The 13,459-nt window shown below is 38.8% G+C and overlaps 1 protein-coding gene across 16 annotated transcripts in view; it reads left to right on the forward strand.

The window, feature by feature from the left end:
- Positions 1-13,459, forward strand: part of LOC147365799 (uncharacterized) — a 571,237-nt gene that overhangs the window by 30,580 nt on the left and 527,198 nt on the right. The window contains exons 3-4 of one of the 16 annotated variants that reach the window (XR_015132768.1): positions 5,679-5,774; positions 7,520-7,789. The exons of 14 other annotated variants lie outside the window; for them this stretch is intronic. Coding sequence is in view for 1 of the 2 variants with exons in the window: in XM_086317211.1 (XP_086173337.1) it covers positions 7,520-7,526 (7 nt within the window). In the remaining variant the exon portion in view is untranslated. Of the gene's footprint in view, positions 1-5,678; positions 5,775-7,519; positions 7,790-13,459 lie in introns of those variants that run through there. One more of the 16 variants, XM_086317211.1, reaches the window with a different exon arrangement.

Genomic DNA, 13,459 nt, shown 5'->3' on the forward strand with positions numbered 1-13,459 from the left:
GTCAGGGAACTCATTGATGGTTTTAAAACAGAGTAATGCTTTTAGATGCCTATTTTAGAAAGTGCAGTGAGGAAGATGAGGTAAAATTGGAGGCCAGGAAACCAGTTAGGAGATTCCTGCCATAGCCCAGATGTTTGTTGTTGCTGTTATTTCAGTCACAGAGTCAGACAGCCTGGATGACACATGCCTAAATAAGATGTAGCACTGATGATGAGGGCATGGAGGAAGCAATCAAGAGATATTTAAGAGGTAGAGTTGACGAGTTTTATAAAGGGGCAATATAATATGGTAGTGTCATACAGGGTAGGCACAAAATCTGGCTCGCTTATATATTGGTTATTGGACCTTGGGCAAGTTGCTTAACTTCTCTGAGATTCAGTCTTTTCTTCTGTCAAATGGTGGTAATAGCAGAACCCACCTCATGGGATTGTTACCAAGATTAAATGTTAGTGTGTGTGTGCATGTATGTAATATTATTCAACCATAAAAAGAGGGAAACTTTGCCATTTGTGACAACATAGATGGCCCTTGAAGGCATTATGCAAATTGCAATGTCAGAAAAACAAATACTGATCTCACTTACATGTGAAATCTAAACAATAATAACAAAACAAAACAAACAAAATAAACTCATGGTTACAGAGAACAGATTGGTGATTGCCAGACGTGGGGACAGGGTAGAAGAATAGGGTGGGGAATAGGAAAAATGGGTGAAAGAGGTTAAAAGTGCGAACTCAAGCTATAAAGTAAATCATGGGTATGTAATGTACACCATGGGAGCTATAGTTAATAATACTGTGCTGTATATTTGAAAGTTGCTAAGATAGTAGATTTTTTTTTTTAGCTTTATTTATTTTTTTAATTTTATTTTATTTTTAAACTTTACATAATTGTATTAGTTTTGCCAAATATCGAAATGAATCCGTCACAGGTGAAAAAAATTGTAACTACCTATGGTGATGAATGGGGCTTCCCTGGTAGTTCAGTTGGTAAAGAATCCACCTGCAATGCAGGAGACCCTGGTTAGATTCCTGGATTGGGAAGATCCCTTGGAGAAGGGATAGGCTACCCACTGCAGTATTCTTGGGCTTCCCTGGTGGCTCAGATGGTAAAGAAATTGCCTGCAATGCAGGAGACCTGAGTTCAATCCATGGGTTGGGAAGATCCCCTGGAGGAAGGCATGACAACCCAATCCAGTATCTTGCCTGGAGAATCTCCATGGACAGAGGAGCCTGGTGGGCTACAGTCTACGGGATCACAAAGAGTCAGACATGACTGAACGACTAAGCACATTGTGGTGAAGAATGTTAACTACACAATTAGGTGATCATTTCACAATATATACAAATGTTGAATCATTATGTTGTACACCTAAAACTAGTATAAAATGTCAATCATATCTAAAATTTTAAACATGTTAATGTGTGGAAATATTTAGAACAGTGTCTGCAATGTCTTGTTTCTTAATGGATGTGAATTATAAGGAAGTACTTATAGGTGATTTGGTGGATGGTGGTACCACCAGTTAAGATAGAAAATATTGAAGGGGCTGGCTTCAAAGAAAAAATTATGATTTAACTTATATATTAATTGAGCCTGATGTGTTTGAGTTGCATTTTCAGGTAAAGGTGTTCAGTAGTCAGTTACTTATACTAGTCTGGATCTCAGAAGAGACTTTTGAGAAGCTGATATAAATCTGGGAGTTGCCAGTATTTATATGTGAATGCTATTGGAAACAACATATGAATTAGATTGTTCACAGAAGAATTCAAATAAGAAGGGAGGATAATGAAGAGCTCGACCTTGGCAATAAGAGTTGATGGAGGGACTGAAGTAGAACCAGGAAAGATTGATGTCTTTCCTGTGAATAACCAAAGATACCTGAGGACTGTTAGATTACTTGTATCATACCCTCTGGAGGAAATGAACATAAGGGTGAACAACAGGCATTCTTTTGAATCTCTGAGCATAAGTGGTTGATAAGACAGGAAGTTTCCATTTCTAGGAAGGTTCTACTGAAACAAAGTGAGCAAAAATTTCACCTTTCACCTACCCCATGATTCAGCTTCACTTTCCATTTTCCATGCTCTGCCTCACTGCTTTTCTTTCTGCTAGGCATTCCCTAATTTCACCAAGCCCTTTTTTTGAATGGTAACTAGAATGAACAGAGCTGTTTAGCTATGAACAAACCTCAGCTTTATGTAAAGAAATATATTTTTCTGAGCCTTCCCTGGTGGCTCAGCAGTAAAGAATCTGCCTGCAATCCAGGAGAAACTGGAGACTCAGGTTCGACCCCTGTGTCAGGATGATCCCCTGGAGAAGGAAATGGCAATGCACTTCAGTATTCCTGCCTGGGAATCCCATGGACAGAGGAGCCTGGCCGGCCACAGCCCATGGGGTCTCAAGAGTTGGACACAACTTAATGACTCAACCACCATCAACAAAACTAGACAGTTGACTTCATCTACTGCAAAAGCACATTGTTCTGATTTTGTAAGAATCTTTCTGCTATGACTCTTGGTTCCTTTACTAGGTTGTAAAAAAGCTCTCAACTCTTTATTTTGTATGCCCTTTGCAGACATGGATAGAAAACAAAAGCAGTCAACTTTTCCTCCACTTCCTCTGAGGAATTCTTCCCTATTCTAAATTTCTCCTCTCTCACAGAGCTTTCCTCCATGATTTAGGATTGTAAACATTCCTACTTGTTCACACAGAGCAATGTTCAGTGCATCTCATTTGTTTTTTATATGACACATGGATGGGACAATAAATAGATACATGAACAAATGAAAGCAGTTTGATCATGCACTCAATGGTGCAATTTATACAACATATTAAGGTATGGCATGAGACATGTTCCTATTAGCACACTATTTCTTTTTATATACATTCAGAGTTCATCATTTTATTTATGTCCCTAAACTGAATCTTTTTAACTTCAACTTCAAGAGTGCTTGAATTTGTTTCCATTGATTAATGCTATAGAAGCTATCTGCCATCTTAGTGAAATGAGTATTTTAATACAAGGTAAATGTTGTCTATGAGCATAAACTGCTTTTATTCTTCTTCTTTGGGTTTTATTTTTGAGGCAAGAATAAACCACAAAACAAAAAAAAATACCTGGGGGGAAAAATGTAGCACCAGTTTCATAAACAGGATTTCTTTCACAATATAAAAGCATCTTCCTTTGTGAAAATCACTGAATCTTGGTATCTACAGATCATGTGTGCCTTCCACCTGTGATGTAAACCTTGAAACCTGAGATTAGCAGGTACTCCTTCCTATTTACCATCACTGAGCAAACTGACTCAAACACTGCTTGGCATCTTTGAGAGAACTGTGTGCATATTTACACTATAATTATTAAGGATTTGGTTCCTGTGGTTTAGTGTAATTATGGGTTCATGCTTCTCCACAAGGTAAAGAAGTTAGCCGGTAACAAAAGAGTAAGGGCTAAGCTATATTAAAAGTGGCTTTAATTTGTAAAATGTTGAAGCTGTCTTTAATTTCTTGGACATGATGAAAAATCTGGTATATCAGGTATCTAATTTTTATTCTACTTCTTCTTAAAAGCTTGTTTCTACTTAAATATGCTGCTTATTGCCTAGCAACCATGTTAGTACTGCCAAATTAGTTTCTCCTATAACTCAATAATAGGGCATGCAGTAAATAAATTTCTCATAGTATCCTACAGCCAGGAGCTGATCAAGATACTAAAATGCTGTGAAAGGTAGGCAAGCAAAAGACTTTGGCTGCAGTAACAGCATTTGGAGGCGCCATCAATTTCAAACATGAGTTCAATCATACCATGCAAGTCTCATTAATAATTGTGGTCTGGTCTCTCATCCAGGTTTAATTTCCAAGTGCATTGTTATTAACTGTAAAGTATTTCATTTTAATGTTACCAGTTGCTTACTCTTAGCTGTAGACAACGGAGAAGGCAATGGCACCCCACTCCAGTACTCTTGCCTGGAAAATCCCATGGATGGGGGAGCCTGGTGGGCTGCAGTCCATGGGGTCACTAAGAGTCAGACACGACTGAGTGACTTCACTTTCACTTTTCACTTTCATGCATTGGAGAAGGAAATGGCAACCCACTCCAGTGTTCTTGCCTGGAGAATCCCAGGGACGGGGGAGCCTGGTGGGCTGCTGTCTATGGGGTCGCACAGAGTTGGACACGACTGAAGTGACTTAGCAGCAGCAAGGTTAGGTAGAGAAGGAAATGGCAACCTGCTCCAGTGTTCTTGCCTGGAGAATCCCAGGGATAGAAGAGCCTGGTGGGCTGCTGTCCGTGGGGTCGCACAGAGTCGGACACGGCTGAAGCAACTTAGCAGCAGCAGCAACTGTAGACAAAAGGTGGTTCTCACTTCAAACATTTCTTTTAGTGCTGTGATTCACTAGTCAGTTTTACTATCTGAAGTCAACTTTCAAATGATTTTTTTCAGGAATGTTTCTGTTGAGACTACTTTACCCATGTGTATATACCATCCTTCATAAGTGGATAAGGGTCTGTGTTAGAAGTTCCCTCTGCTTTCTCTTAAAATTTGTTGAATAAATGTAGTAACAATTATTAGGGCTTTACAGCAATTTTCCATCGAGTGTTCCTCTCTCTTTCTGCATGACTTCCGTGGCCAGGTGTCATAAAGAGTTGCTCAGGAAAAAGCAAATGGGATGATGTAAGAAGAATATGTTTATCTGTGATTCTATTTCTGTTTTGTAGATAAGTTCACTTGTACCCTTTAAAAAATTTTTCACATGTAAGTGATATCGTATGATATTTGTTTTTCTTTGTTTGACTTCCTTCACTCAGTAGGACAATTTCTAGAGTTACAGATGTAGAAAACAAGCTTACAGCTACCAGGGGGTATGGAGGGGGAGGGATAAACTGGGAGAATGGGGCTGATATATATATACACTATTGCATGTAAAATAGATAACGAATAAGGACCTACTGTATAGCACAGGGAACTCTACTTAATACTCCGTAAAGGCCTATATGGGAAAAGAATCTAATAAAGAGCGGATATATGTACATGTATGGGGCTTCCCCGGTGGCGCTAGTGGTTAAGAACCTACCCACCGATGCAGGAGACCCAGGAGATGTGGGTTCCATCTCCGGGTCAGGAAGATCACCTGGAGGAGGGCATGACAATCCAGTATTCTTGCTGGGAGAATCCTTTGGACAGAGAAGCCTAGCAGACTATAGTCCATAGGGTCACAAAGAGTTGGACACAACTGAAGCGACTTAGCACACACGTATGTATGTGTATGATTGATTCACTCTGCTGTACACTGGAAACTAGCATTGTAAATAGTACGTTGTAAATCAACTAAACTCCAATAAAAGTTTTTAAAAAGAATATGTTTATTAGATTCCTTTATCTAAATAATTTAGCATTAAGACTTTTCAGAGTCTCATTCACTAGTGACTGCTCAATGAGCATCACTGATGAATTGGGTAGTAATTCCGCCCCAGGGTCCAGTCCCATCAGCTGTCACAGGCTAAACAGAATGGAACTGGCTACTCAATAAGGCCAGCAAAGACTCTCAAGGTCCTAACTAGAATGCTGTTATTGATTCAGTTGGTGGCTCATCTTTCTACAGTTCAATATCTTTAACTAGGATTCTAGTCCATTATTTTTAGGTAACGTCTCTTTTCTTTGCTTTTTTTCTCTCAGGGCAAGAGAAAGCCTGATTCCATTATAGTTTAATATAGCTGTGTTGGGACAATCCTGAAATGATTAGATGTAAATGGAAATATTCTAACAGTTTAGGTATGTGCTGGCATTTTTGCTTGTTTGATTCCTTTCTACTCTTCTTTGCCAATGGTATAACTGGTATGATCCCTTTTGTTCCCCATGTGATTGCTTGGTATGATTGTTTTCTTTTTGTTGAGTTGACCATGTGATGGAATTCTCTTTCTCTTTTGAACTTTGGCTGTTCTTGTGATCTGTAACATAAATGGATTCTAGAGAAGGATGGAAATTTGGAGTTCACTTAGTCTGAAACCTCACCCCTAAGCAAGAATTTCCTCTCCAAAATATAAAATGTTCTTTGGGTTCTGTTGACTATTTCCAGCATGGTGGTTCCCATTTCTTCAGGGGGCAGCCAGTTTCATATTTATATATTCTTTCTTTTATGAGTCCAAGTCATCTCACCATTACCTTCTCCTCTCCCGACTTCATTGTTCCCAGTTTGGTGCTCTAATACTTGCAGATTATATTTATTTCATCTCATATGACTGCTATTATAGATATTTGAAATTAACTCCAAGTAGCCTCCTTTTCAGTTTGGATATCAGTAATTCTTTCAACCATTCTTTGGTAGGAGAATGAAATTTGCCTCCCCCAAACATCTCCTTGGCATACGGATTATTTCAAGCTGTAAACAGTCAAGGCCCAAAAAGACTCAGGAAGAAACTTTGACCTTCCTCCTAACTGCCTAAAAGAATTTAGATGGAGGGTTTGTTCCTGGAAAATCTCCTGAGACACTTTCTAAGAATATGGGCTAGCTGGGGTGGGAGAAACTGCAGGGCCTAGAGATCAGGGTTCACTCTGTGTCACTTTGTCTCTTCATGGCCCAGCAAACATTTGGTTATCAAACATTTGCTTTTTCATTTTCATGTTATTACCTTCCTCCTCTTTGATATCTCAAACCATTACCCCCAACGTTCTTTTTTGTCCTTAGCTGAAGATGGTGTTGAAGCTGAGAGTTTCATTCATTATGGCAAGTTACTCAGTTTTCCTGAGTCTTTCTCATGTGTACCTTTTATTTAACTTCTGTTTGATTTTCTCTTGTTAATCTGTCTCTTGTCAATTTAATTCTTAGTCCAGTCCAGAAGAACCGGAAGGTTAGAGAAACGTTTCTTCCTCACTGACATTTCTTACCTTTATAGTTTTCAATATTTAAGAATCCATGTTATTTTCTAAATGTTCATGAGGTAGTTCTAATACTCACTAATCTCTTTCACATATACTTTTAGGACACTTACTCTAACTCTTAGTAAAGTTCTCATGGATGGTCATTATGTTCTGTCTTTCTTGAAATTCATTTGAGGATCTAGTACAGATTGTGTCTTTTACACATACACTTAAAAGAAACATTTTTAAAGGATTAAAAGAGTATTACTAAAATAGAATTGTCAACTTTCTAAATCAAGGAATTGTCTGAAGCAACTAGTTGTTTTTATATCTACCCAGATATAGCCTCACAATATTTCATAGACTTAGAGGGATGAAAGGAAACTCAGAAACCTAACTAGCCCAAGCCTGTTGTCACTGGGGCCTGGCATGAGCTAGAAGCCTTGTTTTCATGGAGGGAACCGAATCTCTGTATGTTTCACAGGATCCTTCTCTTTATCCTGACTTCACTGGATATATAACTTCAGAGTAATAAAGATAAAATTATGTTGAAATTGTTAGGATTTGGTGTCTTCTTACTAGATTACTATTATTTTAATAGATTGAGGTGACTATTTACATGATCATGCTTAATCCTCCTATTCTTTTTTCTGACACAGAAATTGAAGCATATGTATGGTTAGGTTAAGAAGACAAAGGAGACAAGAATATACAATGGATTAAAGACAATCTCTTTAACAAGCGGTGCTGGGAAAACTGGTCAACCACTTGTAAAAGAATGAAACTAGAACACTTTCTAACACCATACACAAATAAACTCAAAATGGATTAAAGATCTAAACGTAAGACCAGAAACTATAAAACTCCTAGAGGAGAACATAGGCAAAACACTCTCCGACATACATCACAGCAGGATCCTCTATGACCCATCTCTCAGAATATTGGAAATAAAAGCAAAAATAAACAAATGGGACCTAATTAAACTTAAAAGCTTCTGCACAACAAAGGAAACTATTATCAAGGTGAAAAGACAGCCTTCAGAATGGGAGAAAATAATAGCAAATGAAGCAACGGACAAACAACTAATCTCAAAAATATACAAGCAACTCCTACAGCTCAATTCCAGGAAAATAAATGACCCAATCAAAAAATGGGCCAAAGAACTAAATAGACATTTCTCCAAAGAAGACATACAGATGGCTAACAAACACATGAAAAGATGCTCAACATCACTCATTATCAGAGAAATGCAAATCAAAACCACTATGAGGTACCATTTCACACCAGTCAGAATGGCTGCGATCCAAAAGTCTACAATCAATAAATGCTGGAGAGGGTGTGGAGAAAAGGGAACCCTCTTACACTGTTGGTGGGAATGCAAACTAGTACAGCCACTATGGAGAACAGTGTGGAGATTCCTTAAAAACCTGGAAATAGAACTGCCTTATGATCCAGCAATCCCACTGCTGGGCATACACACTGAGCGAACCAGAAGGGAAAGAGACATGTGTTCATTGCAGCACTGTTTATAATAGCCAGGATATGGAAGCAACCTAGATGTCCATCAGCAGATGAATGGATAAGCAAGCTGTGGTACATATATACAATGGAGTATTACTCAGCCATTAAAAAGAATTCATTTGAATCAGTTCTAATGAGATGGATGAAACTGGAGCCTATTATATGGAGTGAAGTAAGCCAGAAAGAAAAACACCAATACAGTCTACTAACACATATATATGGAATTTAGAAAGATGGTAACAATAACCCTGTATACGAGATAGCAAAAGAGACACTGATGTATAGAACAGTCTTATGGACTCTGGGAGAGGGAGAGGGTGGGAAGATTTGGGAGAATAGCATTGAAACATGTATACTATCATGTATGAAACGAGTCGCCAGTCCAGGTTCGATGCACGATACTGGATGCTTGGGGCTGGTGCACTGGGACGACCCAGAGGGATGGTGTGGGGAGGGAGGAGGGAGGAGGGTTCAGGATGGGGAACACATGTATACCTGTGGTGGATTCATTTCGATATTTGGCAAAACCAATACAATATTGTAAAGTTTAAAAAAAAAAAAAAAAAGAACCCAAGTCTAACAACTCTTAGGGGACAAAGATGAGTGATCTAGGATTTGTTATCTTTGCATTTCCAGCACAATATAATGCTCAATACATATTTGTTGCTTCATACATTAATGTCTTAATAAATATTGGAGGAATAAATATATTTGTTTTCATTTAAAATTAAATTTATCTTTGTATCATCAGTTCAGTTCAGTCACTCAGTCATGTCCAACTCTTTGCGACCCCATGGACTGCAGCACAACAGGCCTCCCTGTCCATCACCAACTCCTGGAGTTTACTCAAATAATCTGTTCCCAAATCTAATTTTCAGTTCAGGATTTAGTTGTTTGAGAACGCTGAGACATTTTGTCCTCTTCAATTCCTTTGTAAAGCTATATACTGTCCAGCTTGTTAGTGTGATTACTTGTCCATCCTACCTCCTATTACATAGATCTCTTTTTTGATGTTCCACATCTTCAAGATGATTTTGACAGTCTGCACTCCTATGAAATCTTACTCAAACCATTGATTTTTATAATATTTATTTTTTCTCATGGACTGACTCCTTATTGAAGTCATTCTTTCACCAGAAGGCCTGGTATATAAAATCCATAAATTGTGTCCCTAAGAACTTGTCCAGATAAACTAGCTCTGTTCAGCACTACTAATATTAGAAAATCAGAAATGAATGATTTAACCCTGAGTGTCCAAAGGCTAATGGTTGGATTTAACTGGATGCTGAGAGCATTCTGGAGCGTGCCTTCTAAATGACTAAGATTTTCCTGGAATAGGAGATTCAAAATTATTGGTTTACTGAAGTGTTGACTTTTCAGTTCAGTTCAGTTCAGTCACTCAGTCGTGTCCGACTCTTTGTGACCCCATGAACAGCAGCAGGTCAGGCCTCCCTGTCCATCACCAACTCCCGGAGTCCACCCAAACCCATGTCCATTGAGTTGGTGATGTCATCCAACCATCACATCCTCTGTTGTCCCCTTCTCCTCCTGCCCTCAATCTTTCCCAGCATCAGGGTCTTTTCCAATAAGTCAGCTCTTCTCATGAGCTGGCCAAAGTATTGGAGTTTCAGCCTTAACATCAGTCCTTCCAATGAACACCCAGGACTGATCTCCTTTAGGATGGACTGGTTGGATGTCCTTGCAGTCCAAGGGACTCTCAAGAGTCTTCTCCAACACCACAGTTCAAAAGCATCAATTCTTCAGCACTCAGCTTTCTTTATAGTTCAACTCTCATGTCCATACATGACTACTGGAAAAAACATAGCCTTGACTAGACGGACCTTTGTTGGCAAAGTAATGTCTCTGCTTTTGGATATACTATCTAGATTGGTCATAACTTTTCTTCCAAGGAGTAAGCGTCTTTTAATTTCATGGCTGCAGTCACCATCTGCGGTGATTTTGGAGCCCCCCCCCCACCCCCGCCAAAAAGTCTGACACTGTTTCTACTGTTTCCCCATCTATTTCCCATGAAGTGATGGGATCAGATGCCATGATCTTAGTTTTCTGAATGTTGAGCTTTAAGCCAACTTTTTCACTGTCCTCTTTCACTTTCACCAAGAGGCTCTTTAATTCCTCTTCACTTTCTGCCATAAGAGTGTTATCATCTGCATATCTGAGGTTATTGCTATTTCTCCTGGCAGTCTTGATTCCAGCTTCTGCCTTATCCAGCCCAGTGTTTCTCATGAGGTACTCTACATATAAGTTAAATAAGCAGGGTGACCATATATATATAGCCTTGATGTACTCCTTTCCCAGTTTGGAATCAGTCTGTTGTTCTTGTCCAGTTCTAAATGTTGCTTCCTGACCTGCATACAGATTTCTCAGGCGGCAGGTCAGGTGGTCTGGTATTCCCATCTCTTTCAGAATTTTCCACAGTTAATTGTTATCCACATAGTCAAAGACTTTGGCAAAGTCAATAAAGGAGAAATAGATGTTTTTCTGAACTCTCTTGCTTTTTTGATGATCCAGCAGATGTTGGCAATTTGATCTCTGGTTCCTCTGCCTTTTCTAAAACCAGCTTGAACATCTGGAAGTTCATGGTTAATGTACTGTTGAAGCCTGGCTTGGAGAATTTTGAGCATTACTTTACTAGCATGTGAGATGAGTGCAATGTTGTGGTAGTTTGAGCATTCTTTGGCATTGCCTTTCTTTGGGATTGGAATGAAAACTGACCTTTTCCAGTCCTGTGGCCACTGCTGAGTTTTTCAAATTTGCTGGCATATTGAGTGCCGCACTTTTACAGCATCATCTTTTAGGATTTGAAATAGCTCAACTGGAATTCCATCACTTCCACTAATTTTGTTTGTAGTGATGCTTCCTAAGGCCCACTTGACTTCGCATTCCAGGGTGTCTGGCTCTAGGTAAGTGATCATATCATCGTGATTATCTGGGTCATGATTATTTGTATCATAGTTTTTATGTTTTGAACCTAAAGATTAAATAGTTTTGCAAGGTTTATTATAAAAAAGTACTTGCTTCTCTCACCTACTCTTTCCTGTCCTTAATTATGATTTTGAGGGGCAATTTTAAGTATTTTTTCCTGCTGATTCTGGAATTTATCCCCAACTGACTAAAAAAATACATGTTTTGGATATTTAGATTTTTTTTTTTGACTTTTTGCTGTGAAGGGTAAGGACTTAGTTTCTTAACTCCCTGCTGCCACACACATGTATTCACCACCCATCTCTTATCTTTCTAATGTAGGTATATCACAACTTTAATTAATTAATTAGTGTTGGTGGTTACATTATTGTGACTGTGAAAATATTTTTCCTTCCAGTCTTATTGCAATATAATTGACATACAGCACTGTATAAGTTTAAGGTATATATTAATTTTGTATCCTTCAGTTTTACCAGATTCATTGGTAAGTTTTTGGTGGTGTCTTTAGGATTATCTACGAATTGTATGTCAGTTGCAAACAGAGACAATTTTACTTCTTCCTTTCCAATTTGTCTTCCTTTTATTTCTTTTTCTTGTCTGATTACTGTGGCCAAGACTTCCAATACTATGTTGAATAAAAGTGGAGAGAGTGGCATCCTTGTCTTGTTCCAGATCTTACAGAAAGTGATTTCAGCTTTTTGCCTTTGAGTACAATGTTATCTGTGAACTTGTCATATATGTCCTTTATTATGTTAAGTTATGGTCCTTCTATACCCTCTTTGTTGACAGTTGTTATCATAAATGGATGTTGAATTTTTTCAAAAGCTTTTTCTGCATCTATTCAGGTGATCAAATGATTCTTATTCTTTAGTTTGTAAATGTGTATCTCTTTGATTTATTTGTTGATGGTGAACAATCCTTGCACTCCTGGGATTATTCCCACTTGATTATAGTGTTCAGTTCAGTCACTCAGTCGTGTCCGACTCTTTGTGACCCCATGAATCGCAGCACGCCAGGCCTCCCTGTCCATCACCATCTCCCGGAGTTCACTCAGACTCACGTCCATCGAGTCAGTGATGCCATCCAGCCATCTCATCCTCTGTCGTCCCCTTCTCCTCCTGCCCCCAATCCTTCCCAGCATCAGAGTCTTTTCCAATGAGTCAACTCTTTGCATGAGGTGGCCAAAGTACTGGAGTTTCAGCTTTAGCATCATTCCTTCCAAAGAAATCCCAGGGCTGATCTCCTTCAGAATGGACTGGTTGGATCTCCTTGCAGTCCCAGGGACTCTCAAGAGTCTTCTCCAACACCACAGTTCAAAAGCATCAGTTCTTCGGTGCTCAGCTTTCTTCACAGTCCAACTCTCACATCCATACATGACCACTGGAAAAACCATAGCCTTGACTAGACGGAACTTTGTTGGCAAAGTACTGTCTCTGTTTTTCAATATGCTATCTAGGTTGGTCATAACTTTTCTTCCAAGGAGTAAGCGTCTTTTAATTTCATGGCTGCAATCACCATCTGCAGTGATTTTGGAGCCCCCAAAAATAAAGTCTGACATTGTTTCCCCATCTATTTCCCATGAAGTGATGGGACCAGATGCCATGATCTTCATTTTCTGAATGTTGAGTTTTAAGCCAACTTTTTCACTCTCCTCTTTCACCTTCATCAAGAGGCTTTTTAATTCCTCTTCACTTTCTGCCATAAGGGTGGTGTCATCTGCATATCTGAGGTTATTGATATTTCTCCTGGCAATCTTGATTCCAGCTTATGCTTCTTCCAGCCCAGCGTTTCTCATGATGTACTCTGCATATAAGTTAAATAAGCAGGGTGACAATATACAGCCTTGACGTACTCCTTTTCCTATGAGTCCCTTAATGTATTGTTGAATTCAATTTGCTAATATTTTCTTGAGAATTTTTGCATCCGTGTTTATTGGTGACACTTACCTGTAGTTTTCATTTTTTTTTGGTGTCTTTGGTATTGGGGTGATGTAGAATGAGTTTAGTAGCTTGCCTTTATCTTCATTTTGGGGAATATTTTGAGAGGAATAGATGCTAGCTCTTATTTAAACATTTGGTAGAATTCCCCTCTGAAGCTGTCTGGTCCTAGACTTCTGTTTGGAGTTTATTTTTTTA

Source organism: Bos grunniens, chromosome 9, assembly GCF_055505025.1.
Source record: "Bos grunniens cultivar Pamir isolate PY7600 chromosome 9, Bosgru_T2T1.0, whole genome shotgun sequence".
In the NCBI taxonomy this organism is placed as follows: Eukaryota; Metazoa; Chordata; class Mammalia; order Artiodactyla; family Bovidae; genus Bos; species Bos grunniens.